This window comes from Chenopodium quinoa, unplaced genomic scaffold (genome assembly GCF_001683475.1).
Source record: "Chenopodium quinoa cultivar QQ74 unplaced genomic scaffold, ASM168347v1, whole genome shotgun sequence".
NCBI lineage: Eukaryota > Viridiplantae > Streptophyta > Magnoliopsida > Caryophyllales > Amaranthaceae > Chenopodium > Chenopodium quinoa.
In genome coordinates, this window is record NW_018744041.1 from 1,843,575 (window position 1) to 1,870,727 (window position 27,153).

The following is a 27,153-nucleotide window of genomic DNA, read 5'->3' on the forward strand; positions in this document are numbered from 1 at the left end:
GTTATTAGGACGGAGCAAGGGGATACTTTACAATTGTGTTTCTTTTTGATTTAAATATCTTTGACGCAAATGTCCCTACAAGACAAAGTCACATTGATGTATACTTTGACAATGCCCAAAATAAACGATCGATTCTTGTTCATCTTACCAAACCAATACGCTCTTTTGATTGTTTCCATGGTATTTAAAAAAATGGTCCTAATGAGATTTTATAATATACCAATTGCATACCACTCAAGCAATTCATCAATGATTATATCGTTCATAAATGACGAGGAGTGTCTGGTTAGTCTGATAATAAGTTGTAAATTAAATTAAATGGATATGAGATATGCAAATCGAGACAAAGAAGTTATTCAAGCATATTGTTCATCAATTTGAATAGATCAGTGTCATCACTAAAAATAATATTAGTTCTATGTTTGTAAGGTATTTTAATTAATTTGGATTGTTTCATTTAACGAGTCGTGGCTATGGACTCGGCAACATGTTCTATGTATGAAAAAACATGCATATTCGTATACGAGTAAGAAGATTTGTGTCGATGTTCTGTAGCTTTAATCGATAAAGGAATTAAGGGGGTACAAAGATGTATTATTGTACCTAATTTCCATAATGTGTAAAAAAAAATTTACGGAGTAAAATGTAATTGGTTCATACTTCGTATATTAATTGAAAAGGGTGAAAAGAATGGTATGGTTAACCCTTAGAGAAAAGGGTTGCGTCCTCATGCCCAACTCCGATTGAATGGTAATTACCCACCTTTAATGGTTGAGTGCTCCAATTTAGGAGAGAGAAAATTTAAGATGGAGAGAGAAAATGTTCCGAATTATAAGAACAGAGAGAAAATGTTCGTTAATGCCGTCTAATTAGAGGTGATCAACATTGGCCCGGCCCGAGCCGACTCGAAAATTAGGTGGGTTTAGGCAAGCATAAAAATGAATTTTTAGTTAAAAAGCCCGAATCTGGCTCGAAAAAACCCGAAAAGCCTATTTTGGCCCATTACTTTTTACTGGTTTGGGCACAAAAAATTATATTAAGGCCCGACCCGATTTTTTATCACCTCTACGTCTAATGTTGTCTGTTATTCATTGAAAATGTCAGTAATGCCTTTAACATTTTTAATGGAAGTACATCAAAACCCCTTAATATGAATTTGCTCCTAATTCATTATCATTCTAATACTCACGATTTATGATTGCTTATCAAACAGACCATGAGAGTATTAGACTATACATAATCAACAAAAATCAAAGGCCCAACCTTACTAGTTCCGGTACAGCCTTCTACGAGTAGGATTAGAGCTTATTCACTTTTAAGTTTAATCAAGCCCATTTCATCTTCAATCATTCCTTATCAAAAGAATAAAAAATTGTACCGCCAAAAATTAAAATATGATTTATTTTTGCGTAATAAGATTAGTTTTCAGCAAAAAATTTGCTATCCCACCTAAAAAAAAACCCAAAGAAATCAACTCAAAAACACACTCAACTCATCAACAATGGAGTCAACAACGAAGATCACCATTCTTCACAACGCACTAATCGTAACCATGGATTCCGAGCTCCGAGTTTTCGAAAATGGCGCTGTTGTCTTCGACGGCGATAAAATCACCGACATCGGAAAATCCGACGATATTCTCCGCCATCACCGTGCTTCCGACGCCACTCTCCACGACCTGAACGGCCAATTCGTTCTTCCTGGTTGTTATTCTCATCTTTCTCTCTCCTTTGACCAATTATTTTGAATGTGTTTGGGAAATTAGGGTTTGATTTGCTGGTATGTTGATGAAATTGATGATTGACTGATAATTAGGGTTTGTGAACACGCATGTTCATACGTCGCAGCAGCTAGGAAGAGGGATTGCAGATGATGTTGATTTGATTACTTGGTTGCACGGTCGAATTTGGCCTTATGAGTCTCATATGACTGAGGAAGATTCCTTCATTTCTTCTTTGCTTTGTGGAATTGAGCTCATTCACTCTGGGTTACGTCTCTACACAATGCTCTTATTTACTTCAATCCTAGATTTCGCTTATACTAAGGTTTATATGAGCTTATATCTTAACTTGTCGAAATTTATCCGGAGTTATTGTAGTTGTGAATTGAACTCGGGTAGCCCTTATTGTAATTTATCGGCCCTTATACTTTCATAAAGAAGACATGAACATTTGACACCTAGGATTTACCAAAATACGGACAAAGAGGCTCCTACAATAGATAGGTTGGGGGGGGGGGGGGGGAGGGTGAGGGAGGGTCATATGTACGCAACCTTGCATCGAGTAATAGAAAAGGATATCTTTGGTTTTTCTTTATTTTGATGGGCAACGAATATCTCCTACTTGATGAGAAATATATGTTTGTGTAGTTTGATAAGCTACTCTCCAAAAAATTTGTTCATGTAATATGTATGTATATATATACCTACAAAATTTATGGATATATAATCTTTTGTTGTCCTTATGATGCAAAGAAGTCGTTTGAGATGTAATATACAAGTATAATTTTTATATTCTTTGGGCTTTCACATTAGGCTTTGATAAAGGAGATTGTATTCACATATTAATCAAATTAGGGTTAAGTTGATTGGGAATAAGGGGAGTAGCCCACCCTAAATTCTTCTCCTTTTGCTTAAACGCATCAATCACATAAGTGGGGTCGGTTACATGAACCAACATGAGGACACAAAATTTTACACATGCTTTCATTGGCCTATTGTAACCCTCCTCCTTTATCTAGGCTTGAGATTGGCAACGGTAAACCTATTAGCAGAGTTAGCCCACCCCAACTCTATTGTCAATATTTATTTTTAAGTTGTGAAATCCATGTGTGACTTGTCCTATATTCCGTGTTCCTTAAGAAATGGAAAGTGGATATATGAGTCTGGTAAGTTACTTTAAAGATTGCCGATTGTTACTTGGGTTTTTACATAGTAAAACTCCTCTCTTTTATGTTGGCCATGGGAGGGTTCAATCACTTCAATGTAACACAAATTGAATTAATGGGTATGCTTACCTTTAAGCTATAAATGGGATGTAGTCTAGTTGATAATTGATATCTTTCATTTCATTCTTTGGGAAAGTTTGATGTTTAGCTGTACTCTATGCCCTACCTATCTGCCATCCTAGATGGGTATGATGCAACATTGATTTTATGAGTTGGGGTAGGGATTGCTGTGTTAGCTTGGAATTACTTCTTAAATTTAAAGTTGCTTTGAGACTTCTATTAATCATGCACTGCCCTCCATATTTTATTTTGCTTGAGTTCATGATTGCTGAAGTCCGCATAAGAGAAAATTATTAACCTCAGGTGCTAACATACTCTTTGCAATGGTTCAAAATGTTTTTATTTTCATCTTCTTAGACTGTGCAAACATCCTAAAGGGTCTGATTGTTTTCTGGAACCAGGTGACTTGTTTTGCAGAAGCAGGGGGGCAGTATGTCTCTGGAATGGCTAAAGCAGTAGAGTTGCTTGGCTTACGTGCATGTTTAACAAAATCAATTATGGATTCTGGTGAGGGTCTGCCGGCTTTGTGGAGTTCTCAAACTACTGATCAATGTATTCAGGTTTGCCTACTAGCGCTATCTTCGAGATAGATTATCCAGGCAGTTGTTCACCAAATTTAATGTTTTTCTTTTAAGGTCTCAGTCTCAGAAAGAACTTTATGAGAAGCACCATGACACTGCAGAAGGACGGATCAGGGTATGGCTTGGAATTCGGCAAATTTTGAACTCTACTGATCGCTTGCTCTTGGAGACCCGGGATCTGGCTAGGGAATTGAACACTGGAATTCACATGGTACTACTCCATTTAGTTCTTTGCACCTTTTCTCTTTTCTCTTAAGATGTAACTCTTTTGCTTCATGTCTTAATATTTTTATGCTTTATTATCCAAAATAATTAAAGTTACCATAATAAGAAAGAGTTTGAAAATAGGTATTATCAATTGTGTAAAGAACAACTTTTATTTTGTAGAAGACTAGAAGGTAACGATGCACCTTTGGTGCTAAAAAATGCCAAGGATGGGATTAGGCCAAGGCATTACGCCTTAGTGTGGGGCGTTGGATGGTGCTTCTCAGCCAAGGCATGGCCATCTTATAGGCATGGGGCATGGGCACAAGACATGTGCATATGATAAGCCATAAAAGGCTAAAAGCACCCTAATCTTAAAAAACAATTAATTTTTGGCAATTAAAGTTACCGTCTTGGTTTGCCTTATAAGGTAGTGCAAGGCCTATGAATTACTAAAGGAATCATAAGACAAGATGACATAGGATGGTGTACGGCATGAATGAGATGATTTAAGGCACCAATTAGGCCTTTGTGAGTCCTCTTGGAACTCTAAGTATAACTTCAATGCATAAACTTATTGGGTCCAAAAACGTTCTAGCCAAATTTAAAGGATATATACACGAAACCTCACCAATTTCGGAGGTTATAAGACCTATTGTCGAAAACTCTAGGATCATAGAGGATGCATTCTGTGGCTATGTAATGTTGTTTGGAATCGTATACAGCCGTTAGTTGGTCACATAAAGGCATGCGCGTGTTAACTTTGAATCAATGAAAGGAGACATATGTGTAAGCAATTAAACTGCCAGTTAAGCAAAGCTGGTATTGTCAACCCACCCAAATGGCCTTGGGTGGGGTACACGAAAAGCACACTAACTTGTTTACTTTCTAAAAGTAGAAAATTTGTCCAAAACTAAAAACTATACACGTATTAAAACCAATTTTGGAGGTTTTAGGCCCAGCGTTGAAAACTATTTGGATGGTAAGGGATGCATGCATCTTGGGGTCTATAATGTTTTATGGGAACCATATAATGACCACTAGTGACCTATTTGGCCACATAAAGGTCCATGATGACTTTGAGTTAATTAAGGGAAGTGTGTATGTAAACATTTAAAATGACGATTTAAAGGAAATTTGGATGGTTCTAACCACCTAAATAGCCTTCCAAAGTATCATGAGGTCAATGGAAAGAGTGTTTGAAAATATGCGCCTTTAGGCGCAAGGCAATAGGGGGTAAGTGTTTTTTTGGGCCTGGGAGAGGCGTTTTCAATAAGGTGTGTCTGTGGCGCACATGAAGCAAATTTCTACCAATTTTTTTAACTGTTTGTATAGTGCGCCTCACTTAAAGAGGCGCATTGAGGTGCTCCTTAGGCGCACCTAGGCACTGCATAACTTTTATTGCAAGCTTTTTATACATTAATGGAAAGAACCCCGGCCTTTTTTCTTTCTGGTGTGGAAAATTTAAAAATTCTTCATAATTGAAGACACAAAATTGAAATTTCAAAGTTTTTGAAATCCAATGTCGAAAAAATACCGGGATTGTGCATCCAGGGGTCATATAATATTCTCATATGGCCATTAATCGGTCATAAAAAGTCTCGTGGTGGTTTTGAATTGATGAAGGAAGGTGTAAGTTGTAATTGGGTAAATTGGTAGTCTATAAGAAAGGCAAACCAAACGTTTTCAATCACTCAATGGACTCCTTGAGTGCCTTCACGCCTTGACCTCTTCCTTTTTCGAGTTTGAAAAAGTTGAAAATTGTCCAAAACTTAAGGCTGTAATTGACACTTTCTAGCCAATTTTGAGAAATTTTCCCAAAATTGCAATGGATAAGTAGGGTATCCCGCGGTGCTAGTTTGGAACCACAACAAGCATGCCAATAGTTGTAAAGGTGTATAAAGTCTTAATGATGTATTTGGTTCATTTATGTGGCTATTTCGAAATTATGTTGCATTGGTGGTGAAAAGCTTCAAGATATAGTTATTTGTACAACAAACTTGATAACCCAGGTCCCATTAAGGTGTATGGAGTCCTTCATCTTCATTAGTGCTGTTAATTATTTCCAAATTTATTACTTACCATAATATCAGTAAATAACATGGGTTGTTTACATTATGACCCCTTTCTTTTTATCTTAATGATACACTTTCCATAAACCTCACTTTTTTTAAGTGACAAATTTCCATATTTTCTCTCCTCATGGTCGTACATTCTTTTTCTCTCATCTCACATCCTAATATTTAATCCTCTCAACTAACCACCATTACCTAAATATTATATGTGATGTATATTTCTCCTAAAACTCTGTGTGGAAACTAGTGTTTAATGGAGGGAGAACTATTGTACTATGAACAGTTTTTTGAAATTGTCGAATAAAAAATAGTTTGCAAATAGGTATTGTCGATTGTGTAAAGTACTACTTTTATTTTGTGTAAAGATATTAGGGGTAAGTCCCATTGCTGTATCCTTAACTTTCATGCTTCTCTGTTCTTATTAGGTTATTGAGATGAATTATAGTCTGAATGATTTTGGTTTAGTGACAGACAACAACCTAAGCTTGCTCATTATATTCCATAATTCATGTTTGGGTCCTTTATTTTGTAATATCGAGTCTAAAAACCTAAACATGTAAACATTTGATGAAGATTTCCTACAACACACATGCTTCAAAACACTAGTTTGCAAAAAGCATTGTGAGATATGGATTTTCTTTCATCTTTCCCCTTTTTGTTTTTTTGTTAAGAACAGGGTCCTGTTTAAAAAGTGCTGGCAATTAACTTGAACTAATTCAGATTTTCTTTCCATTAGTTTGTTGTTTTGTTGATAATAATTTGAACTAAGGTAACTGTTTTATGCATTGATTTTTCTGTCACTATATCTTCTGATTATCTTGATGTATATGTATGTTTTTTCTAAATAGCATATTGCTGAGATTTCATATGAGAATCAATTTGTTGTCGACACAAGAAAAGTTGATCACGGAACAGTGACTCATTTGAAGAAGATAGACTTCCTCCAAAGTAATCTACTGGCAGCTCACAGTGTTTGGGTCAACGATAATGAGGTAATCTTTCCGTGGATCTTTTTCTTTTCTCTTATCTGCAAATACTTTTAAGAGGGATAAAGTGTTGATGGACATATTCAAATCTTATTGTGGATTATAAAACTGCTGTGGTAGTTGTTCGGGATTGCTTGGTTAACTTGTTTCATCACTTATCGGAAATTGAATTCAACTTGTTACTATTTACTATGATACATCTCACTTTACCTAATCGGGTGTTGAGTTACAAAGCTGCCTAAATTTACTGCTGCTCTTCCAAAGCTTTGCTTTTGTTTACAGTGTAACAGATTTTTATAATCCTGTCAAATCTGTTTGAAATAAGGTTTTTTGCAGAGACATAAAGTTGTGGTAGATCTGTATATGTGAGATCTCTAAGAATCTGAACTAAGGAGAAACACCTCACCTAGGGAATTTGAGTATCATGCTTTTTTTTTTCTATGGAAAACCGTGAACACCAGCTAGTGCTTGTATGTGACTACTGTTTCTTGTCCCCTAACAGATTGGTTATCTCTCAACGGCTGGGGTGAAAGTATCTCATTGTCCAGCTGCAGCAATGCGGATGCTTGGATTCGCACCTGTTAGGAAAATGATTGATGCTGGAGTTTGTGTCTCTCTTGGAACGGATGGAGCTCCATCAAACAATAGGATGAGCATTGGTATACCTGAATGGTTGAATAATTATTTCAGTTATAGTGTTATGGTGTGTTATCTTTGGAGAAGACATTTTCATTTTGTGGTGTATGATAAAGCATGGGTTAATATACAAAAATAATTCCTTGTTGGTTCCTGTGTAGTTGATGAAATGTACCTAGCTTCACTGATAAATAAAGGCCATGAAGTATTTACAACTGGAACGACAGATCCTACAGCTCTGTCTGCTGAAGTTGTTTTTAGAATGGCAACTATAGATGGTGCTAAAACTGTGCTATGGGACAATGAGATAGGATCACTTGAAGTTGGTAAGAAGGTTAGTGTGACAGCTTTATATATTCTATCCTGTGCCCCTATACGTTTTGAGCTTGTATTGAAATTTCACGTACTTGGCCTGTTTGCCACTATCCTCTCATTTTCTCTCCCTCTCTGTTGGGACTGGAGTAGAGCCACAATTGTTGAGTCATATCTTACACATATGATTGTTTCTTAGCAGCATCCATCTAATGCTGGCTTGACCCGTTGAGAGTCTAGCCTATGTCATCTTAAGTAGTTTATAACACTTACATATATGTTACTTTCTTTTTGGAGCTTTTAATGATCAATATTTTTTTTTTCTTCCTAACTTGTAGGCTGACATTGTCATTATTGATCCTTGCTCTTGGACTATGGCTCCAGTTCATGACTGGTAAATAGACTTCCAGACAGTTTTCCTTATAATTATTATGGTGCAAGTGATATCTTTCTCCCAACTTCTCTATTTTCTCCATTATCGTTCTTGACTTGTGATAGAATGTAAATAGTTATTTTGGGGTCATAGTCTTAGGTTAGGCGTTAAGAGTTTAGACAGCTACCACAGTTTTTTGAATCGATGCTGGCTGTTGTTCAGGATACTGTAGTTTTAATTGGATGTGAATAAGCAATCCTTAATGAAGAAGTGATTTGTTGACCTATGTGATTTTGCCATTAACCAAGATTAGGTCTCCAAATCAGTAGAGTTGTAGGGCCTTTCTAGACATGCATTCCTAATTTCCTATACTACGCGAGTATACGTAAATCTCCAGCAAACATACATCACATAGATGTAGTAGACAGATGAAGGTTAAGATGCAGAGAGATCGAGTAAATCCCTGTTCAGGCTGTCTAGCCAGACTTGGTATAATGCAAGATGAAATGTAGTCTGTCCTGGGTTATTATTGTGTGTAGTAGTACATGTCGCTACATGTTGAAACCCCATATGAATTGCACATTATTGTGAATTTTCCTACTTTGTAGGAGAAATACTTACCAACTCATAAGCTTGAGGAATTACTCCTTCCATCAATCCATTGGATTCTGGAATACCTCCTCTTAGGCTTGAATTCCACACTACATAGTAATTTTTTATATATATATTTTGCAGCATATCTAGCCTTGTGTACAGCATGCGAACTGAAAATATCTTATCTGTTATATGCAATGGAAAGTGGATCATGAAAGACAAGAAGATCTTGAATGTGGACGAGGTAATTCTTTTAATTGCTGTCCATTCTCTTCGGCTCTTCCCTATTCTGTTTTGTGTAGTCTTTGTGTGTGTGCTTTTGTCAATTGAAAACTGTTTTCCTTAGAGACATGCAATTGCCTGTGTAAATTTTCTGCTAGATTTTACTAATCAAAATTCGTGAAATAATGCACTATAAGATTTCTGATCTTGTGAATTTCTTGATGCTTTGATTGCCTAGCAATTTCATTCGTTCCTTGCAAATGAATTTTCCTTTCATTACTTCTGCTTCACTGTCATTTACCTTAGCCTATATTTACTGTTGTTGATCTTTTGAAATCTTCTCATCTTTAATCATCGTCAACTTTATTTTGATCTAAATCAGTCTTATTTCTATACGATCTATATTCTATGCTAATATTTGGAAATTTTAAAGCCTGCCCATTGCATTACGTTCCTGGTTAATGGCTTCTTGGCATCATGTCTTCTTAAAAAGTTTTACTGGATGTATGAAGTTTTTTTTTTGTAAACATTTTATAAAAATTTGTATTTATATAACTATTTATGCCGCACAGAAAGAAATCATTTTACAAGCAAAGAAAGCTTCAAAAGAACTTTTGGAAAGGGCTGGCATTAGTATTCCAAAAAGAATGAAGATGATCTGATCTGTCCTTCAAGAAAGTCTCTGCCTTGTCCATGATCTGTTTTGTCGACTCACTTCTGAAGATTTGCCTAAGAAATTGCATGAAATGGCCCGTATTTGGTGTTTGAGTTCTTGATTTGCTTTTTGATTTCGATTCAATATGTTTTTGAAGTTGTATCTTCTGGAAATATGTGAGCATAAACTCAACTAGGTTTGCCGTCTCAGCTTCTCTCAAGTCTCAAGGCAACAACACCAACCTTTTAGCTTCCTTGTAATCGTGCTTGGTGGCGTTGGTGTCAATGATGTGCATAATTTGTGGCGTTGGCAGAGTACGTGGAATCGATTCAATTTTGATTTAACTTTGTGGAATCAATGGCAATGTTTAGGGAGTATTTCAAAAAGATAAATTACTTCGGGGTATGTTTAGTTCACCTTATTTTTGTTTATGGAGGATCTGGTTTTATATGCTTAATTTATTTTATTAAACTTTGACTTCTACGTTAATGGAAAAAAACAATACTATCAAATGGGTTTTATTAGATTTGTAATAATTTGGATTCTTTTATTGCGCAACTTTCATAACCTTTTATATTATGAAATTAGAGGTTTTAGCAATGAAAAATCACACATAAAATGATTGAATAGATATGAAGTTAATTTTTTCAATCTGATCTAATATAATAAGGTCCTTAAATAAGATAAATTAGAAACTTAAAAGGCGGAATCATAATTACCTTTATTTGTAGTATTTTTTAAAACAAATCTAATATATATAAATAAAGTATGCATTTTTGGAGAGCATTGGGAGCGCCACATAAGAAAAGGTATATTTTCGACCAATTAAAAATTAGATTTCTATTTTATTTTAGAATTAAAAAAATCACTCGCCACCTAAACAAAAGTGACGAATGAAATTTTAAATTTTTGCCACGTAGGTAAAAACGACGAATAGTAATTTATTTGGATTTTAATTATTTAAGAACATTAAATTTTATCATTTTTATTTGTTACAAAACTAAAAATTATTTTTAGATATTAGGATTTATATTATTTAAAAAACTAAAAATTATATTTTAATATTTAAAAATATAAATTATCATTTGATGTTAATGGTTTTATGTAAATATCTGATGATATGATACTTTCATATAAAATTTTAAAACTTATAATGCAAGAAAAAAATTAAGAGATCACCAAATACAAAATGTATATAAAAATTCGTGCATTGCATGCCACATAAGCAAAAGTAATATTTCGCCCAATGAAAAATTAGATTTATATGTTGATTTAGAATTTTAATTTTCTGTCGCCATTTAAGAAAAATTAACAAATGAAATTTGAGAATTGAAAACAAAAAATAGTAATTTAAGATTTAAATTATTGAAAAAAAACAAAAATTATCTTTTACATTATCTTTTACATTAGGATTTATATTATTTTAACAAATAATTAGAAATTAAAAAATATATTTTGATTTAATGATTTTATCTAACTATCCGATGAATGAGATAATATTTATTTCAATTTATAAATTCAAGTTCTATACACGTAAAATTCGAATAAAAATAATTTAAAACTTAACAAAATATTTTACCTTAAATTAATGTTAAAATAATAGAATAGAAAATAAAAACAAAAAATATTAAAAAAAATTACAAAAAAAATATACAAAATGAAATATTTAAAAACCGTGCATCGCACGGGCTTACATCTAGTATGGTATGTATTTATGGGATGAAATTAATTAGTTTATTCGTTGTATGCATTATCATTTATTATTTTTATTTTAAAATAAATTTTGAATTTCCATGTCAAAAAATAATATTTTATATTTAATTAATTTAAACTCTAAAATCTCATTCGTTAATTTTTCTAATGTGGAATTTAAATAAAAAGAATTTATAATCATACGTGACATTTGGGGAAAAAAAAAACTACGAAAATTTCACCATATACCACTGAGTTTAAGCATAATTCACCGTATACCACCAAAAACTTTCTAATACACCATATACCACTCAGTTATTGTATATTAACACAAAATGCCCTTTTTGCTAACTGTCGTTAGTCTGCCGTTTGGGGGACTTTACCATTATGCCCTTATACATCTAACTGGCGCCATTGATAGGGTTGACTCCATTGACCCCCCATTTCCCCTTTCCATTGAAGCTTCTCTCTGTTCTTCTCCATTAAAATCGAACCCCAAAATCAATCAAAAAGCTTCAAACTTTCATCGATCCCCCTGGCGGCAACAATTGCGATCCCAGCCACTTCCCAGATGGCCGGCGACTGCCCTCCCCTGGTCCCTTCCCCCCGCCGGCGACATTCTCGACCCCTTCCCCCTACGCCGGCGACCATCCCACTCCTACTCCCCTTCCCCGAAAATCATCCCCCACCTGTAACCCATTTCCCGATTTCCTCGCCGGACTCCCCTTCCCCGATTCCCGATCTCTCTAACCCTAAAAAAATCCTCAATTTCCCTCTTGCAAATCCCAATTGGAATATCGACGGCAAAGAAACCACCCATCAAATCTTGACGAAGAGAGAGAAGGTCGAATTAGAAGCGAATTTGTTCGAAAAAAATGCTGATAAGTCGAATTGATGTTGTTGTATGGTTGCAGATTTTGAGTGTTGTCGGTTCAGGGGGAGAGGGAGGCCGACGCGCTGGCGAGAGAAAGGCTGGGCGCCGGCGTGGGTGGGGGCGGGATAGGGTGGTGGCTGGGGGCGGGATAGGGTGGTGGCTGGGGGTTCTAGTCATATTTCGTGCAAGCAGGGGATGTTAGGATAGGGTGGTGGTTGGCTGGGAGACGTTGGTGGTTTGGGAGGAGGACGGGAAGGGGAGATGGCAGGGGTAGGGGGAGCTCTGGAAGGCCGGCGAGGGACGAGGCTAGGCAAGGCCGCCGGCGAGGGAGGAGGCTGGGCAAGGCCGCCGGCAGGGAGGGGGAGCTGGGCTGGTGGGGGAAGGGGGTGTCGGGGTTGGTGGAGTGAGGAGGTGGTGGATGTTTTTTTATTAATTTTTTATTTAACTAATTAATTAGATAATATTAATAAGAGCCAATATGTGACAGCCACGTGGCATAATTAACCTTAATTACTAACGGCGTTAACGGCAGACTAACGACAGTTAACAAAAAGGGCATTCTGTGTTAATATACATTAACTCAGTGGTATATGGTGAATTAGAAAATTTTGTGGTATATGGTGAATTACGCATTAATTCGGTGGTATTTGGTGAAAAATCCGAAAAAACTATAATCCTACGTGACTTTAAATTTAGGGAAATTCTCGATGGTAGCCTCCAACTATTGCTTTGCTTATTCTCAATGGTAGCCAATTTTTTTTTTTTTTAGATTCTCAATGGTAGCACTCTACTTTTTAAAAGTTACAACCGTAACCTTATTAACTCTAAACTGTTAAATGTCTGTTAACTTTAACTATAGTCAATCATTTTCTTTCTGTTAACCATTTTCTCTCCTCCCCTTCATAAATCTTCCATGGCAGCCACCTCCACCTCCAACCCCTCCACCACAACACCGTACCCTCCACACTCCACGATACACCCACCCCTTCTCCGTCCCCCTCCCCCCCTACACTGCAATGCCACCCCTTCAAGTCAATTAAACCAGCCCACAACGACAATATAACACAATTCCGCCATTTTCATCTCTTTGAAGCTCCCTTCAATGGCATATTCTCTCAATTTTATTTGGCATCGTTTCTTGCTTCTTACAATTTACAAAGCTGTGAAAAGCTCACCAAACCTTTTTATTCCAATTGCTACCCCATCATTCTTGGGAATTTTGATCCTTTTCCTTTTCCTCCACCGCTACCTTCGCCGCCATTGCCGTCGTCCTCTAAAAGTCATATAGCTCCTTTCTTCTCGGAATCTCCTTTCTTCTCCTTACGACTTGTACAATCATTTTAAGGGTTTGTTTTACCGACAGGACAAAAGGAGTTTCTCCGTCAAGCTCCGACGATGAACGATGGTGGGTCAACTGTGAACCACCCAATTTGGCATATAGCTACAATTGGGCTTCCACAATCTGTAATTGCTTCAATAACTACTTTCAAGTATACAAAAAAAAAAAAAAAAAAAAAAAAAAAAGGATCTTGTTCTGTTTGTTTGACTTAGTTTGGTGAAGCTGATACTTATATATTGTCAGTATAGTCATGCTTTTCATATTTAATTTCTTGTATTGATACTTAGTTAAGGTTTCATAAGAATTGCCCTCTTTTGTCGGGCTGCTGTTTTGAATGAGATTGAGAGGGGTAATTCTGGTACATGTAAGGGGGTTGAATTTCAGTCGCTTGACAATGGAGGGAGGGAGGAGGGTGGCTCGACAGTAGAGGGAGGTGGGAGGGTGGCTGGGAAGTGGAGGGGGAGGAGGGTTTTTTTTTTTTTTTTTTTTTTTAATTTTAAAAAAAGCTAACCTTGGTTTAGATTAAGGTTGGATTTAACAGAAAAACATAATAAAGGTTACGGTTGTTGCAACTTTTAAAAAGTAGGGTGCTACCATTGAGAATCTAAAAAAAATTTGGCTACCATTAAGAATAAGCAATAGTTGGAGGCTATCATTGAGAATTTCCCTTAAATTTATAATGCTGCGTGGCCCGGGAAACCATGTAAGAACTTTAAATATTGTTATGGAGTATATATTCCCTCAATTTTCCAGATTTAAGGGGTGATCAATGACAATGGGTAGAGGAAATACAAATTATAACATTGATAACATTACAATAAAAAGTTGTACAAAGCTTTGCGCTTTAATAATAAATAACTATGGTTGTTAATGCATGTGATGTACACGCTATGGTTAGTTATGTTTATATAATCCTTTTAATTGTTAGCAATATTTGGTGAGAGAAAACGAAAGTATTTTTATAGGTATAAATATTCGCACATTATTTTGAGATTTAAAATAAATAAACCACCAACATTAATGCAAGCAAATAAGTAAGGGAAATTCTCTTTGGTAACACCAAAGTATTTGATTTTCTCAGTGGTAAACAGTTAAAAAACTTATTATCGTTGCTAAACTTGTATTATTGTCTACCAAAGATAATTACAATTTTAATTAAAATCTTTAACCATGGTTAGTTTTTGTATTTTTAACAATTAATTTATATTATTTTAGTGATAATATAAATTTAAAAAATACAACCACCCTTCCCCTCCCTAACCGGTGCCACCCCCACCCCTGCTGGTGCCACCGACGCCCAGCCTCCACCTCCGGACAGCGGCGCAGCTCCCACAACCGCTGGCAAACCCCTATCCAACGCCCTTCTCATTTGCCCCATCTGACATCCTGTCTTCTTCAAGGCTAAATATCAATTTCATTCACGCCTTTCATGGTTAATTGCTTCATCTCAACTCTCCCCCACCAACAGCAACCAAAAATGGCAGCGTCGTCACTACTCCAACCACCAAATCGCCACCATCCTTTGCCATTCCTCCACCACCGCCGCTTAAACCTCGCATCACAAGGAAGAAAGCCAAAACTCGCCTTCCTTCGCCGCGACTACGCTAAGCGTCACTACTCAAAGCGGAATTAGGGTTCAAATTAATTCCAATTACCTGTAATATCTTGTTCAATTGTGAGAAATTAGGGTTTCGATTACCTGAAATTCGCAAATTATTTTTATTTATTTATTTTTTTGTAATTTTCGATGGTGGTGAGGTGCGAGAAAGGAGAGAGGACGGGGAAGGGTGTTCGGCGGGACGGCGGGAGACAGGGTGTACGACGGGGAAGGGGTTGGGCGTTGTCAAGGAGGAATGAGGTAAGGAGGGAGGCTGGGCGTCGCAGGTGGGAGCGTCGCCGGCCGGGAAGGGGGTGTTTGGTGCCGGCAGAGGAGGAGTGTGGCTGGTGGCAAGGGTGTGAGGGAGAAGAAAAAAATATATTTTTTATATTATTTAATTATTTATAAAACTTAAAATCTAACCCACAACCTCTAAATATAGTTAAAAATAAATCATTAATGTTATAAGTAACTCAAGGACAATAATTGGATGTTACCAATGATAATAAGTTTTTCAACTGTTTACCACTGAGAAAATCAAATACTTCGGTGTTACCAAAGAGAATTTCCCAATAAGTAATTTTGAGGATATTATTGTCCAAGTAATATTCATAAAGTTTAATTATTAAACCATATACAAAAAAAAGCCTGAATGCATATAACATTATACGTGTAATGTGTATATTTGTCTTTGTTCCTCATGTGAACCATTGTCGAAATGAACTATCACCGCCACCATCTTCTTCCTTCAACTCCTTTATTCCAAAACTGGAAACCGACCAGTCGACCATCATCATCTCTTCATACGAACCAACCACAAATGGAGCGGGGCATTAGGGCATTTGACTTGTGAGTAAGACCTTAGAGAAGGTAACAGTGAATGATGAGAGTAACCATAATGGGAAAATCGAGTTACTTGTAACTTGTATAGACAAGTGGAGTTTTTAGGGATTTAGGATATACTTTATTCACTTGAATTTAATTAATCTAAATTTATGTTATCTTATTTGAATATATCTAAACTTACCTAAAATTCTTGAGTTAAACCCTCATATTATACGATATGATTATTATTATTATATTGTATGCTAAAGTTAAATAAAATATCATATAATATCAATGGTATCTTATCTTCTTTAAATATTGGTTGTTAATATACACACACTAGATGAAGCCCGTGCGATGCACGGTTTGTTTGATTTTTTTTAAATAATGTTTTTTTTTGTATTTATGAGCCTAAAATTTATTATATAATTAGATAAAATTCCTAATATTAAAAGATAATATATAATATTTAATTAATTTAAACTTAAAAATCTCATTCGCCAATTTTGCTTACATGGCATTTAAATTATTTAATTCTAAAAGAAATTAATAATCTCTTATTTAATTGGAAACTACTAAGATTTATAATCCTACATGGCGCGCTGAGAAAATTAGATCCTACGTGGCTCTCTAAAAACTCGGGAAAAAACTCCCCTTTTTATATATATATATATATATATATATATATATATATATATATATATATATATTAGTTTTGTGCCCCGTGCGATGCCCGGGTTATTTATAGACTTTTAAGATAAAACTATTTTATAATTCAATTTGATTGAAAATAAAATTCTAAATTAACTTTTTTTTGCTATAAAATCTATCTATATTTATCGAACGTGGTACGACACTTGGCGAAAAGTTAAAACGCTAAATGATGATGTTGTCTTGTGGCCTAATTATAAGTTTATTATTTAAGGTGACGCGACACTGATTTTTACAAGTCTATTTAAATCTATTTTATTTTATTGAAAATAAAACTCTAAATTAACAATTTTATCCTAAAATTCTATACAAATTTAATTCAAAATAGAATTCTAAACTAACCTTTTTTTTTATCTTATGAAGTGTATTTAAATCTATCCAACGTGGCGCGACACTTGGCGAAAAGTTAGAATGTCAAGTGTCGCTGTCTCGTGACCTGGCTAAAAGTTTAGCTTTATATATATGTGTCGCTGTCTCGTGACCTGGCTAAAAGTTTAGCTTTATATATATATATATATATATATATATATATATATATATATATATATATATATATATATATATATTAGATTGACACGTGATTTGACATACATTTCCAAATTAATACCCCTTTATGGTATATTAGATGAAGTTCGTGTCATGCATGATTTGTTTGTATTTTTTACAACAATTTTTTTTTATATATATTTTTTTTAAACAAGCCAGCCAAGCAAATTTACAATACCAGTCGAACACCAAATAAAATTTGTTATTTTATTCATTATACGTAATATATCATTTAATTAATTATATATAATTCCTAATTTTAAAATATAATATTATATACCGTACTTAATTAATTTAAACTTTAAAATCTTATTCATCAATTTTGCTCATGCAACATTGAATTATTTAATTCTAAAAAGAATTTACAAATCTCTTAATTTTACCCGACACATTAAGAAATTTTATATATATATACACATTAAGAAATTTTAGAGTATTAGATAGATTTTAAAAGCTTATCTTTTTTTTTTTGAAAGGATTTTAAAAGCTTATCTAACCCTTAAGGACTTTTGTTAGCAATGTTAATTTCATATTCCTATGATAAAATCATATCCTATTATCAGTACTAGTAAGTCGTTAATAACTTAAAACTCTCATTAATTTGGAAAAGTCTAGAAAATAAAAAAAAAATAAAAAAACCATCAGAATCTTCCAGAATTTCCTAGATTAACCTAGAATTTTATCCTTAATCCATGCACCCTTCACCCTCATCTTTCCGTATTAAAACCCCTTTAATCCTTTATCAGTTATCACCCCTTCACAAAATCACACGAAAAAACCAAAATCCTTGAAAAAAAACAAAACAAAAAAATCTCACCTTTTTGAAAAAAATCCAAAAAATTTATGATGGAACCTCCGTTCTTCAATATTCACTACCAAACTCCTACGCCACCGCAATTCCGCCGTTTTCCGGTGAATATTCGGCCAACCGCCGCCGCCCAAACGACGCCGTCTCGGCGGCGTAAGGTGATATCTATCCCTATCCACGACGAGAATTCCTTGAGAAAAAGGTCCGATTCTGCAATCAGGATCCAGAAAGTGTTTCGCGGGTTTCGGGTCAGGAAACCAGTCAAGAAGATTCTGGAACTGAAGGGAGAGGTTGATGCCGTGGAGAAGAAGCTTCAGGAGAGAGAAACTATGAAGGCGATTAAGAGGGATAGGATGGAGAGGTTGAAGGTTAATGAGAGTTTGATGGTTTTGTTGTTTAAGCTTGATTCTGTTCGAGGGTTTAATGATGAAATTAGGGTTTTAAGGAAGATGGTGATTCGGAAAGCGATTAGGTTGCAGGAAATGATTGATTCGGCAATTGATGAAACTGCTGATGATAATTGTGAGAAATCTGATGAAGTTGTTGAGAAATCTGATGAAGTTGTTGAGGATACGACAGAGAATTCTGATGATTCGACTGTGATGAATGTTGAAACTTCGCCGAGAGTAATCGATGAAACCCTAGAAAAATCTGAGGAAGTTTTTGAAGATGCTGATGATTTCACTGAGAGTTTGAGTAAAATGCAAGTTGAAGATTCGGAGAAATTGGAGGAAAATTCTGAGGTTGCTGTTGATGCAATGCAGGTTGAAACTGTTACTGGTTCTGATGAGACATGGGAATGTGTTTCTTGTGAAACAGAGGAGCATAAGTCGGGCGTTGTCGAGGCGGGGAAAGAAGATGATCATGTTAAGGAGGAATGCGAAGATGGGTGTAATTCGGCCATGGTAGAGAAGGGAACGCCGCCTCGGAAGGAGGATTGGTTCGTTGTTAATGGTGATGAGGAGGAGAAAAGGAAGAAAGATAAGTTGCTGGAGAAAATGGCAGCGGATAATGAGAGATTGGTGGCAATGGTGGCCGATTTGTGTCAGAAAAACGTTGTTCAAAGTCAATTGATCTGTTCATTGTCGCAGAGGGTTGAGCAATTGGAGAAGGCTATGAGTGAGAGGTTGAGGAAGAAGAAAAAGAAGAGTAATGCTACTACTCAAATTTAAGCTATTTTGTTGATACTAGGTCTAGTTTAACTATTAAGTAGGTTATTGGAATGACTTTTTAACTGTTTAGTTAATTTTTTTGCCAATATTTAAGATAGTTTTTGCAAATAATTGGTGGATGATTTAATGAATAAAAGAATTTGGTTTTTAGTTCAATTTCTTTTGTGATATTGTGAACGAATTGTTTGATTTAGAATTTGATCTAAAGATTAATTTTTGCAATATATCAAAAGAAATCATCCCATAACAATGTTTAATTGAAAGAATACAATTGTGAATGACCTATATACAAAATATGTACAATTAAAAAAAATCAATAGTATTTCCAAGTCTTGAATTATCTTTTGTACAAGTGAACTTTGCCATATTAATTGTGTATCTGCCGCAGAAAATTTGTTTTCCGACTCTGTTTCTTCCATAATAGATTTATATGTACGGAATACTATTTTAGAATGTCCGAATAATGTATGCCGGAATCCTTTACTCAATCATGAGCATTTGTTTAACAACGAAAACTTTACCTGCAAACTTATCTTGTTCTTCACCAAACCTAACCTAGCACCGGTAGCAATCCAATAACCGGGATTATCTTGAGGCCCTCTATATGTTTGAGTAGTATCTACAAACCGGAGACACTTCTGGTTTTGAACAGGAACTGGTGGTCCGGTGGGATAAAGACTAGAATCGATAATTACCATTTGCTCTCTTTCTGCCTCTAAGCTTCCTGAACTTGATGGACTACTATACCTCATCAACTTTTGTGATGTTGATTCTGAAGAACCTTGACACCACTCTGACTGAACTATCTCGAAATTCAACACCTTGGAGAATAGAAGTCGGAGATGGAGAACTTGCTTTGAGCCGTGCTTTTTTGTATGAAGCTGAGCTCCGGTGACAATAAACACCACCTTTTCCTGCTCACTGATCCAGGATGAATCGTACTTAACAGGTGCTGTGCAAACGTGTGAGAACTTTTTATGAACTGGTTCAGAATACCTATCATCTGCTATCTCATCTGATCCTCTCCAAAATAAGCCACTGTCAATTTTGTTTTGTAGCATCAGTGGCATGCTTGATAGATGTTGAAGATGTATCGCCAACCTGAAATGTTTCAACTTTATGAATATAGTTTCTAAAGCTTAGCTAACAATCCTATTAGTCCACTATTAACATGCTAATTTCAGGCTAACCTGTCGCATTTCATGCCCTCAAGGTATAATCGCATCCCTGTAACAGGTTTGTTCTCAACATTGACCTGGTAAATTTCAATACTATTAATCAAAATGATCACAATGTTGTACATGTCATACAAAAATTATATGTTCTTAAGTAGCAAATGTTAGCTGCAACATCATTAAGTTAATACCTTTGATGTATTTACGTGCAATTTTGGACCCATGATGTTGAAATGAAGAGTAGATGATGGAAGCGAAATATTTGTTGTTGGGGCTAATGGGAGATCGCTGTGTAAAGGCGCCCATATCCTGGCTGATTGGAAGTCCAGAAAATACTGTAAATCAGCAATTGGGGGTTTATCTGCACAAATTAAACCATATAAGTACAGAATAAATCAGGAAAGGATTGCTAGATCAAAATTATAAGGCACAAGCGTCTTTTTTCTGATTTAAAATATAGTAAGATAACGAGTATAAAACGATAAAGAGATTGATCTTCCTGTCTTTTTGTCTAATATTGCGTTTTTCAAGCATTTGCTTCTATAACTATCTCCAATTATCCAAGGATTTGAGTCAATAGCTAGACATCAAATCGTTGGTACTTTGAATTCAAAATAAAAGTATGTGTTGTTTAAGAAACGGGGAAGAAATCTTGTGTGATCAGTTCAGAAATCGACTTACAACGAAGGTATAGATTGATAGCATGTGACAGGAAACCTTTCCCAGAAACACTTTTAAGTAGCGAAGTTATAGGGATAAAGCTAAAGTTAATTGCATCAGGCATCAATGGAACTGTTGGAAGCCATTCAATATGGCTGCTGAATGATGGATCACCCCCTCTTTTAGCACATATCACACTGATACCCTGCAATAGATGAGCCAAGGGTTATTCTTTTCCAAGACAAGAACTTAGCATAATAGGTACTCATCAGTTAATTGGCTCGACAAACTTTACTTACATCTTTTGAGGTAATAGCAGAAAGGCTATCAGAAAGAGCTGCCTGCTGCTGATAGATATTGAATGCTGACGGTACCTGTAAATCAAAACCAACAAATCTGGTAAGAACATGATCAATTATGATGTAAAAGAACTAACATGTAATTGGTAGTTTTAAGAATTAGCAAAAGATTGAAAATGGTTAACCTTTCTTCTTAGCTCTTTAGTTTTACGGTTATTAGGAGCAATAGGGCAAGTGCCTGTAAACAGCTGGTCTCCGAGCTCATACAAGTGCTTCCTGAGTTCTGATGATTCAAGCTTCGATGTTTTATCTTGCTTCACCAAAACCATGTCCTGCCCTCCAATGCTTATTCCCACAATGACATGAGTCCCATACTTTTCAATGAACCTGCTTTAGGCCAACGTTTATTACAACACATTATTGACTCAGCTAAAAAAAATGAACAGAAGGTGCTTACTCTTACTATTTATCAAGCTTAGGGCCTGTTCACATTTACTTAATTTCACTTTAAATCAGTTCAGCTCCTAATTTTCCTCTCTCATAAAATATTCATTTCAGGTTCCAATCAGTTCAGTTCAGTTCACTTCAATTCAGCTCAATTCAGTAAATGTGAACAGGCCCTTAGTTAGTTTCCTAATTGTCATATTCTCTTGCTACGCAAATGTTTGTACATGAGCTTGTATAAATACGCTTAGTACATACTGGCATTAGTATAAACACTATACAAGAAATGCCCATACCCGCAATGACCTTACAATGACAATTGTCGTTGCAAAAGATATCTTTTTGCAATGACAATTTTTACTTTTTAGCGACGACTTTTATTGTTGTTAAAAACTAGTTTTCTTGTAGTGATATATGACAAGTAACAACTAACAAGCTAAGCATTATGGTTTACCTTTACCCTAAAGTTATAACAATCAAATCAGATAAGATTAGTGTAGATAGATTTTAATATGATTTAGATTTTTGGGTCATATTTTAAAGATAAAGGCATAGTACATGTATGCATCAAGCATCATCATGCACATGATAGATTGATAGGCTCAACTAATTTCATTAATCTAGTTCATGAAATTAGTTGCATTATCAACATCAACTAATTATGACAAGTCTCATTGTTCAATTTCTTCTCAGCAATGATTGTAACACAACAGCCGCCGATAATAAAACAATAATCCAATATTATGTATTTATGTGTTTTTTTTTCCTCCTCTTCTATTTGGATAGGAAAACCCCGAAATAATGTTACTAGCTATGCGCGTAAGGAGATCAGATTTTTTTTGCTAATATCGGGTTTAACACACTTACCATCCCTATTATATACGAGTATAACATGTAACAGATTATAAAAGCATGAAACATGTTTATTATAAAATTTTAGCTCAATGGTGACCAAGTCAATCCTTTTTGGTGATCCTCATTATTCTGATTTTATATATAGTTTGACATTAAGCAAAAATTGGCAAATATTGAAAGTCAATACACTGCACTCCAATTACATTGACCATATTCCTTTCTAACTTGAAGTAGTATTTATAAGCTTCAATATAATATGCCAGACCAAAAAGATGACCAAGCCAAGAAGTAGCATGAAATTATTATTATTGGTAAAAGTCCTTGAATCATTCTGTATGTCTTCCTTAATACTGTACAGATTATTGCCTGGACTATTTTTTTTTTTTCCAATTATATATTGAATAATAATAAACATTATATGTTGTGTGAAGTTTGTTCCAATACAACGGCGTTGGTCAACTTTAACTTCTTAATCAAACCAAATAAAAAAAATCTTAATTAATTGTAGACTAAACACTTCTTGCAAGTTAATTGAACAAATAATTAGATGTTACTCTATACTCCAATCATTTTTGTTTGTATCACTCTAACTATTTTTGTCTCACATTTATTTTATTATGAAATTGGAGAATCTATTATTACATACGAGTACTTCTTTAAGGGTTATTAAGAGTATATACGTATTAAGTGATTAAAAGCCTTGAATATTATTTCATAATCTTATTTACCTTTTGTTCTTTTAAAAAAAAAAAAAAAAAAAAAATCAGATCTTGAAAAAAAGAAAATGACCTTTTAGACAAGAAGACAAATTCAGGAGTACTAATTGTCAAAAGTTAGCTTTAATTTTCACCAAAAACAGGCTGAAAGTAACATTTTAAAGGCTGACAATGTAATTATTCACAAGATGTCCAAATGTATACAGCTAAATGACCAAAATCTAGGACAGAGTCAAATCAGTTAGGTTATTTTTAAAATAAAAATGATAGAAATCCATATGCTGTTTATGACTTTTCGATCATACTACATGTTACTTAGCATTATTTATTGGAATTGAATAATAACGTAATGTAATTAATAAACATTTAAACAATACGAAGTATATGATTACAGTCAAGCTGCCAAAAACCGTATTTAACCTTCTATTGATAACCGTCAAACCAAAATGCTTACTCTATATAGAATTATAGATAGGTAGTTATACATCTTAAATTACATTTCTTAAAAGTTACACGCCTTTTATTTATACATTGGTATTCAAAACGGACAAATTCACTAGATGATAGCCCTTGCTTCATTATTTATTATCGTTAATAATCATCAATTAACTTCATACACTACTATTATTTGTCAATTTGAAAAATCATCGCACTATGCACCATTATCCTGTATATCTATCTCTTGCATCATTTATAGATGAAAAACAATCCTCATAAATAATCTAGTAACGTAGTAATATAGTTTAACTAATTTTTCTTTTTGTTTTGAAGATTCCCAACTTCTAACTAACATGTTATAATCACTAAATTAAACTCAATTTGAAAAATACAAATAGTCGCGATCATTTTACATTTCATTGTACTTTGCAATACGTAAATTAAAAAAAAAAAAACTGTAGAATAGTATTAGTCATTGAAGACGCTAATTCATGGTACAGCTTGTAACACATAGTATTTCATTATTTCAGGTTGATCCATGATTGAATTTTCTGACAGTATAAAACTAATTATTAGAAAGAAAAAAAAACCATTTCTTTTCACATTATAATTTGACAGCCCTAACCACGCAAACCATTAAAAAATGAAAATGACTTGCTGATTTCGGCCTAAAGACTACGTGTTTCCAAAGGAACATTTTCACATTGTAGATTTGTAATCGTTTTTTTTTTTTTGTCGTTGAGCAAATATCATATTCGTGGAACACACCTGAAATCATTAATCAAGTTGTGAATGCATTATTTATTTATTTATTTATTTTGGAGAAATTGTGAATGCATTATTAGTTAAGTCTTTGCTACAGAGATTTTGATAGTTTGCCCCTAGTGATAAAGCTGGGGCTGGCCAAAATTCGTTACAGAATCAGGATTTTTTTGTATGTAATATATATATATATATATATATATATATATATATATATATATATATATATATATATATATATATATATATATATATATATATATATATATTATAGATAGCTCAAGTGGTTAGAGCTTCCCTCCCGGTTCCAAGATATCTTGGGATCGATTCTCACCCTCGCCCTTGTTACGATTAGAGTTGATCACTACTAATTATGAATTATGTTGTACTTTAATTATTATGGTGACAGTTTGCATCCGCAATATAAATAGCTAATATCATCATTACGCTATAGTATAAATGTTGTTTTAGTTCAAAATTAATGTCATAACTCTCATTATTCCAACCCATTATAATAATTATAAAAAAAACACTCAATTATAGTTGAGCAACTAATTATTTCATCGTCATTCATAACTTATTTTATGTAATCGTAATATATTACAGAGTATATTGAAAACTTTTTATCATAATCCATCACTAATTATATCAATTTCAAATTGGAAGTGCGTATTTCATTGTTTTATCTACATCAATATGATGATTAACTGATATTCCTAGGTCTCAACCATTAGCTTAACCTTTTAACCTATTAGTTGAGTTGATCTACTAACATGATAATTAAACTTGTGTACGGATATTCAAATGACGAACATAAGTAATTTAACCAAAACTTGCTCCACTAGAGCAGAAAGTGAGTAGAACTTAGGAAAACAGAGAGAGTATATACAAAAAACTCAAACCTTGCAATGGCAGGAGGATCCCAAGTAGAAGGGACATCATTGAGGACTTCATCAGAGAGTTGCAAAGGATAACGATCGATATGCATTTCAAACAAAACTATAGAGTAACCATCAAGCCCCAAAAACTTTACATTTGCTGCATTTTTAGCCCATGAACTACTTTCGAACTTGAACATTGAATTGAACAAACCCGATGGGATCTTCCCAGAAATCGCCGATATCCTATTGAAGAACTCCGACATCTACAATTACATTCAACACAATGAACTAAATTAGCTATTTATCGGACAATGATACATTGACACTATTAAAATGTTACTTACCTTAGACGGTAAGTAAAAGTGTGTAACCCTCAATGACAATCAAATACTTTTTATAATAGGTAAAAAAAAATAAAAAAAAAATAAAAAAAAAATAATAAAAAACTAACAATAATCTCTATTCTCGAGCATGAAATTTGACTTAGTAACCAAGTCATGTTTTACATGATCTTACCCCATTTTCGATTATAAATAGTGTAAAAAGTCAAAGTAATGCATCTATTTAAAAAAAAACAAAGATATTATAGATATAATCGACTTGAACTCAACTAGTATGCTCTACAAACATCTTCAACTAGAGATATGAAACAGAGACAATCTATACCTGATTGAAGTCAAGGATATCGGATTGATGGCGAGTATGATCACCCTTATCACATTTGATATCAATGGAAACGGGTTGTTTTAAAGTACCAAAACCAGGGACAAAAAGCTGCTTCTTTTGATCTTCATTGAGTAAAACAATCCTTTGATTTCCTTTGCAATATTTGAGACGAAAATCTGATGTTAAATCAAAGCCTTTTCCAAGACTAGCTATTGATTTGTCTATAATACCCCCATTAGTCATTATATGCATCCTTAAACTCTCTATATTTGAGCTATTATTATTATTATTATTATTATTATTATTATTATTATTATTATTTTCTATCATTTTGAAATAAATTTAACTTAATATTTATGAATATGGGTGTTTTTAGTTGGGATGAGGAGAGAGAAAAATAAATGAATGAATGAATGAAGGTGTCAAATAATTGAATAATTTATAGGGTATAAATAGTCTCTTGATACCATGAATTTTTCAATTAATCTTAATTTTTATTTTTTAATAGGAGTTGAATTTTGTTGGTATAGTTGACCAAATATTAAGAAACTAACTGGTTGTTTCTTGATACTTCTTACTTGTATTTCCTTTTTTTTTATTCTAGAATTTAGGATGTTATATACGTAGTATTTTGAATGTTTCTGGTTAGTTTGTAGAGAGTCATGATCATGGTCAAGTCCTCTAATTTCACTCCTCATTGATGAATGATGATGCTTGTTACTTAATGTTATGTAAGAAATAATAGTACGACGTAGCTTTACCAAGTTCATCAAGGTAAGGATGCAAAAATTCTTTAAAAAAATATATATTTCAACAATGTATACTACGTATATTTTATAAAAATATACTCTGTATTTCGTATTATATTTAATATGGGTTGTTAAAAGGAGTAGCAATATGAATTAAAGATCAAGTGTCAAGTTAAGTTATTAAACCTTGTATCATCTTGTAAGACTTTATCTTTAATTGATTCTGACAAATTTCTGAGCAAAGAAAACAAAATCTGGAAAAACTTTGAGAGAAAAATGAAGAACAATCTAAGGTTAAGC

The 27,153-nt window shown here is 34.0% G+C and overlaps 3 protein-coding genes across 4 annotated transcripts; 2 read left to right on the forward strand and 1 right to left on the reverse strand.

Moving 5' to 3' along the window:
- Positions 1-1,184: 1,184 nt before the first annotated feature.
- LOC110690507 (5-methylthioadenosine/S-adenosylhomocysteine deaminase-like) lies at positions 1,185-10,194 on the forward strand. Of its 2 annotated transcripts, XM_021867356.1 has the most exons (10): positions 1,188-1,703; positions 1,816-2,045; positions 3,408-3,566; positions 3,649-3,798; positions 6,715-6,858; positions 7,355-7,511; positions 7,650-7,822; positions 8,139-8,194; positions 8,909-9,011; positions 9,562-10,194. In XM_021867356.1, exons 1-10 carry the CDS (start codon positions 1,502-1,504, stop codon positions 9,649-9,651), a joined length of 1,464 nt encoding a protein of 487 aa, XP_021723048.1. In that variant the 5' UTR covers positions 1,188-1,501; the 3' UTR covers positions 9,652-10,194. The 2 variants fall into 2 exon arrangements, with proteins under 2 accessions (XP_021723049.1, XP_021723048.1); XM_021867357.1 differs by lacking the exons at positions 8,139-8,194; positions 9,562-10,194 and having other exon boundaries at positions 1,185-1,703; positions 8,909-9,002.
- Positions 10,195-18,074: 7,880 nt separating this feature from the next.
- Positions 18,075-19,208, forward strand: LOC110690579. The gene has a single exon (XM_021867440.1). The coding sequence runs from the start codon at positions 18,075-18,077 to the stop codon at positions 19,206-19,208; it is 1,134 nt and encodes a 377-aa protein (XP_021723132.1).
- Positions 19,209-19,437: 229 nt separating this feature from the next.
- LOC110690508 (MACPF domain-containing protein At1g14780-like) lies at positions 19,438-26,407 on the reverse strand (the record flags this gene model as incomplete). The annotated part of the gene is made up of 8 exons (XM_021867358.1): positions 19,438-20,309; positions 20,399-20,463; positions 20,575-20,744; positions 21,065-21,248; positions 21,343-21,417; positions 21,528-21,729; positions 25,460-25,701; positions 26,105-26,407. Coding segments are annotated over 8 exons (1,854 nt in total), but the record flags the coding sequence as incomplete, so codon positions are not given.
- Between the last annotated feature and the right edge of the window lie 746 nt (positions 26,408-27,153).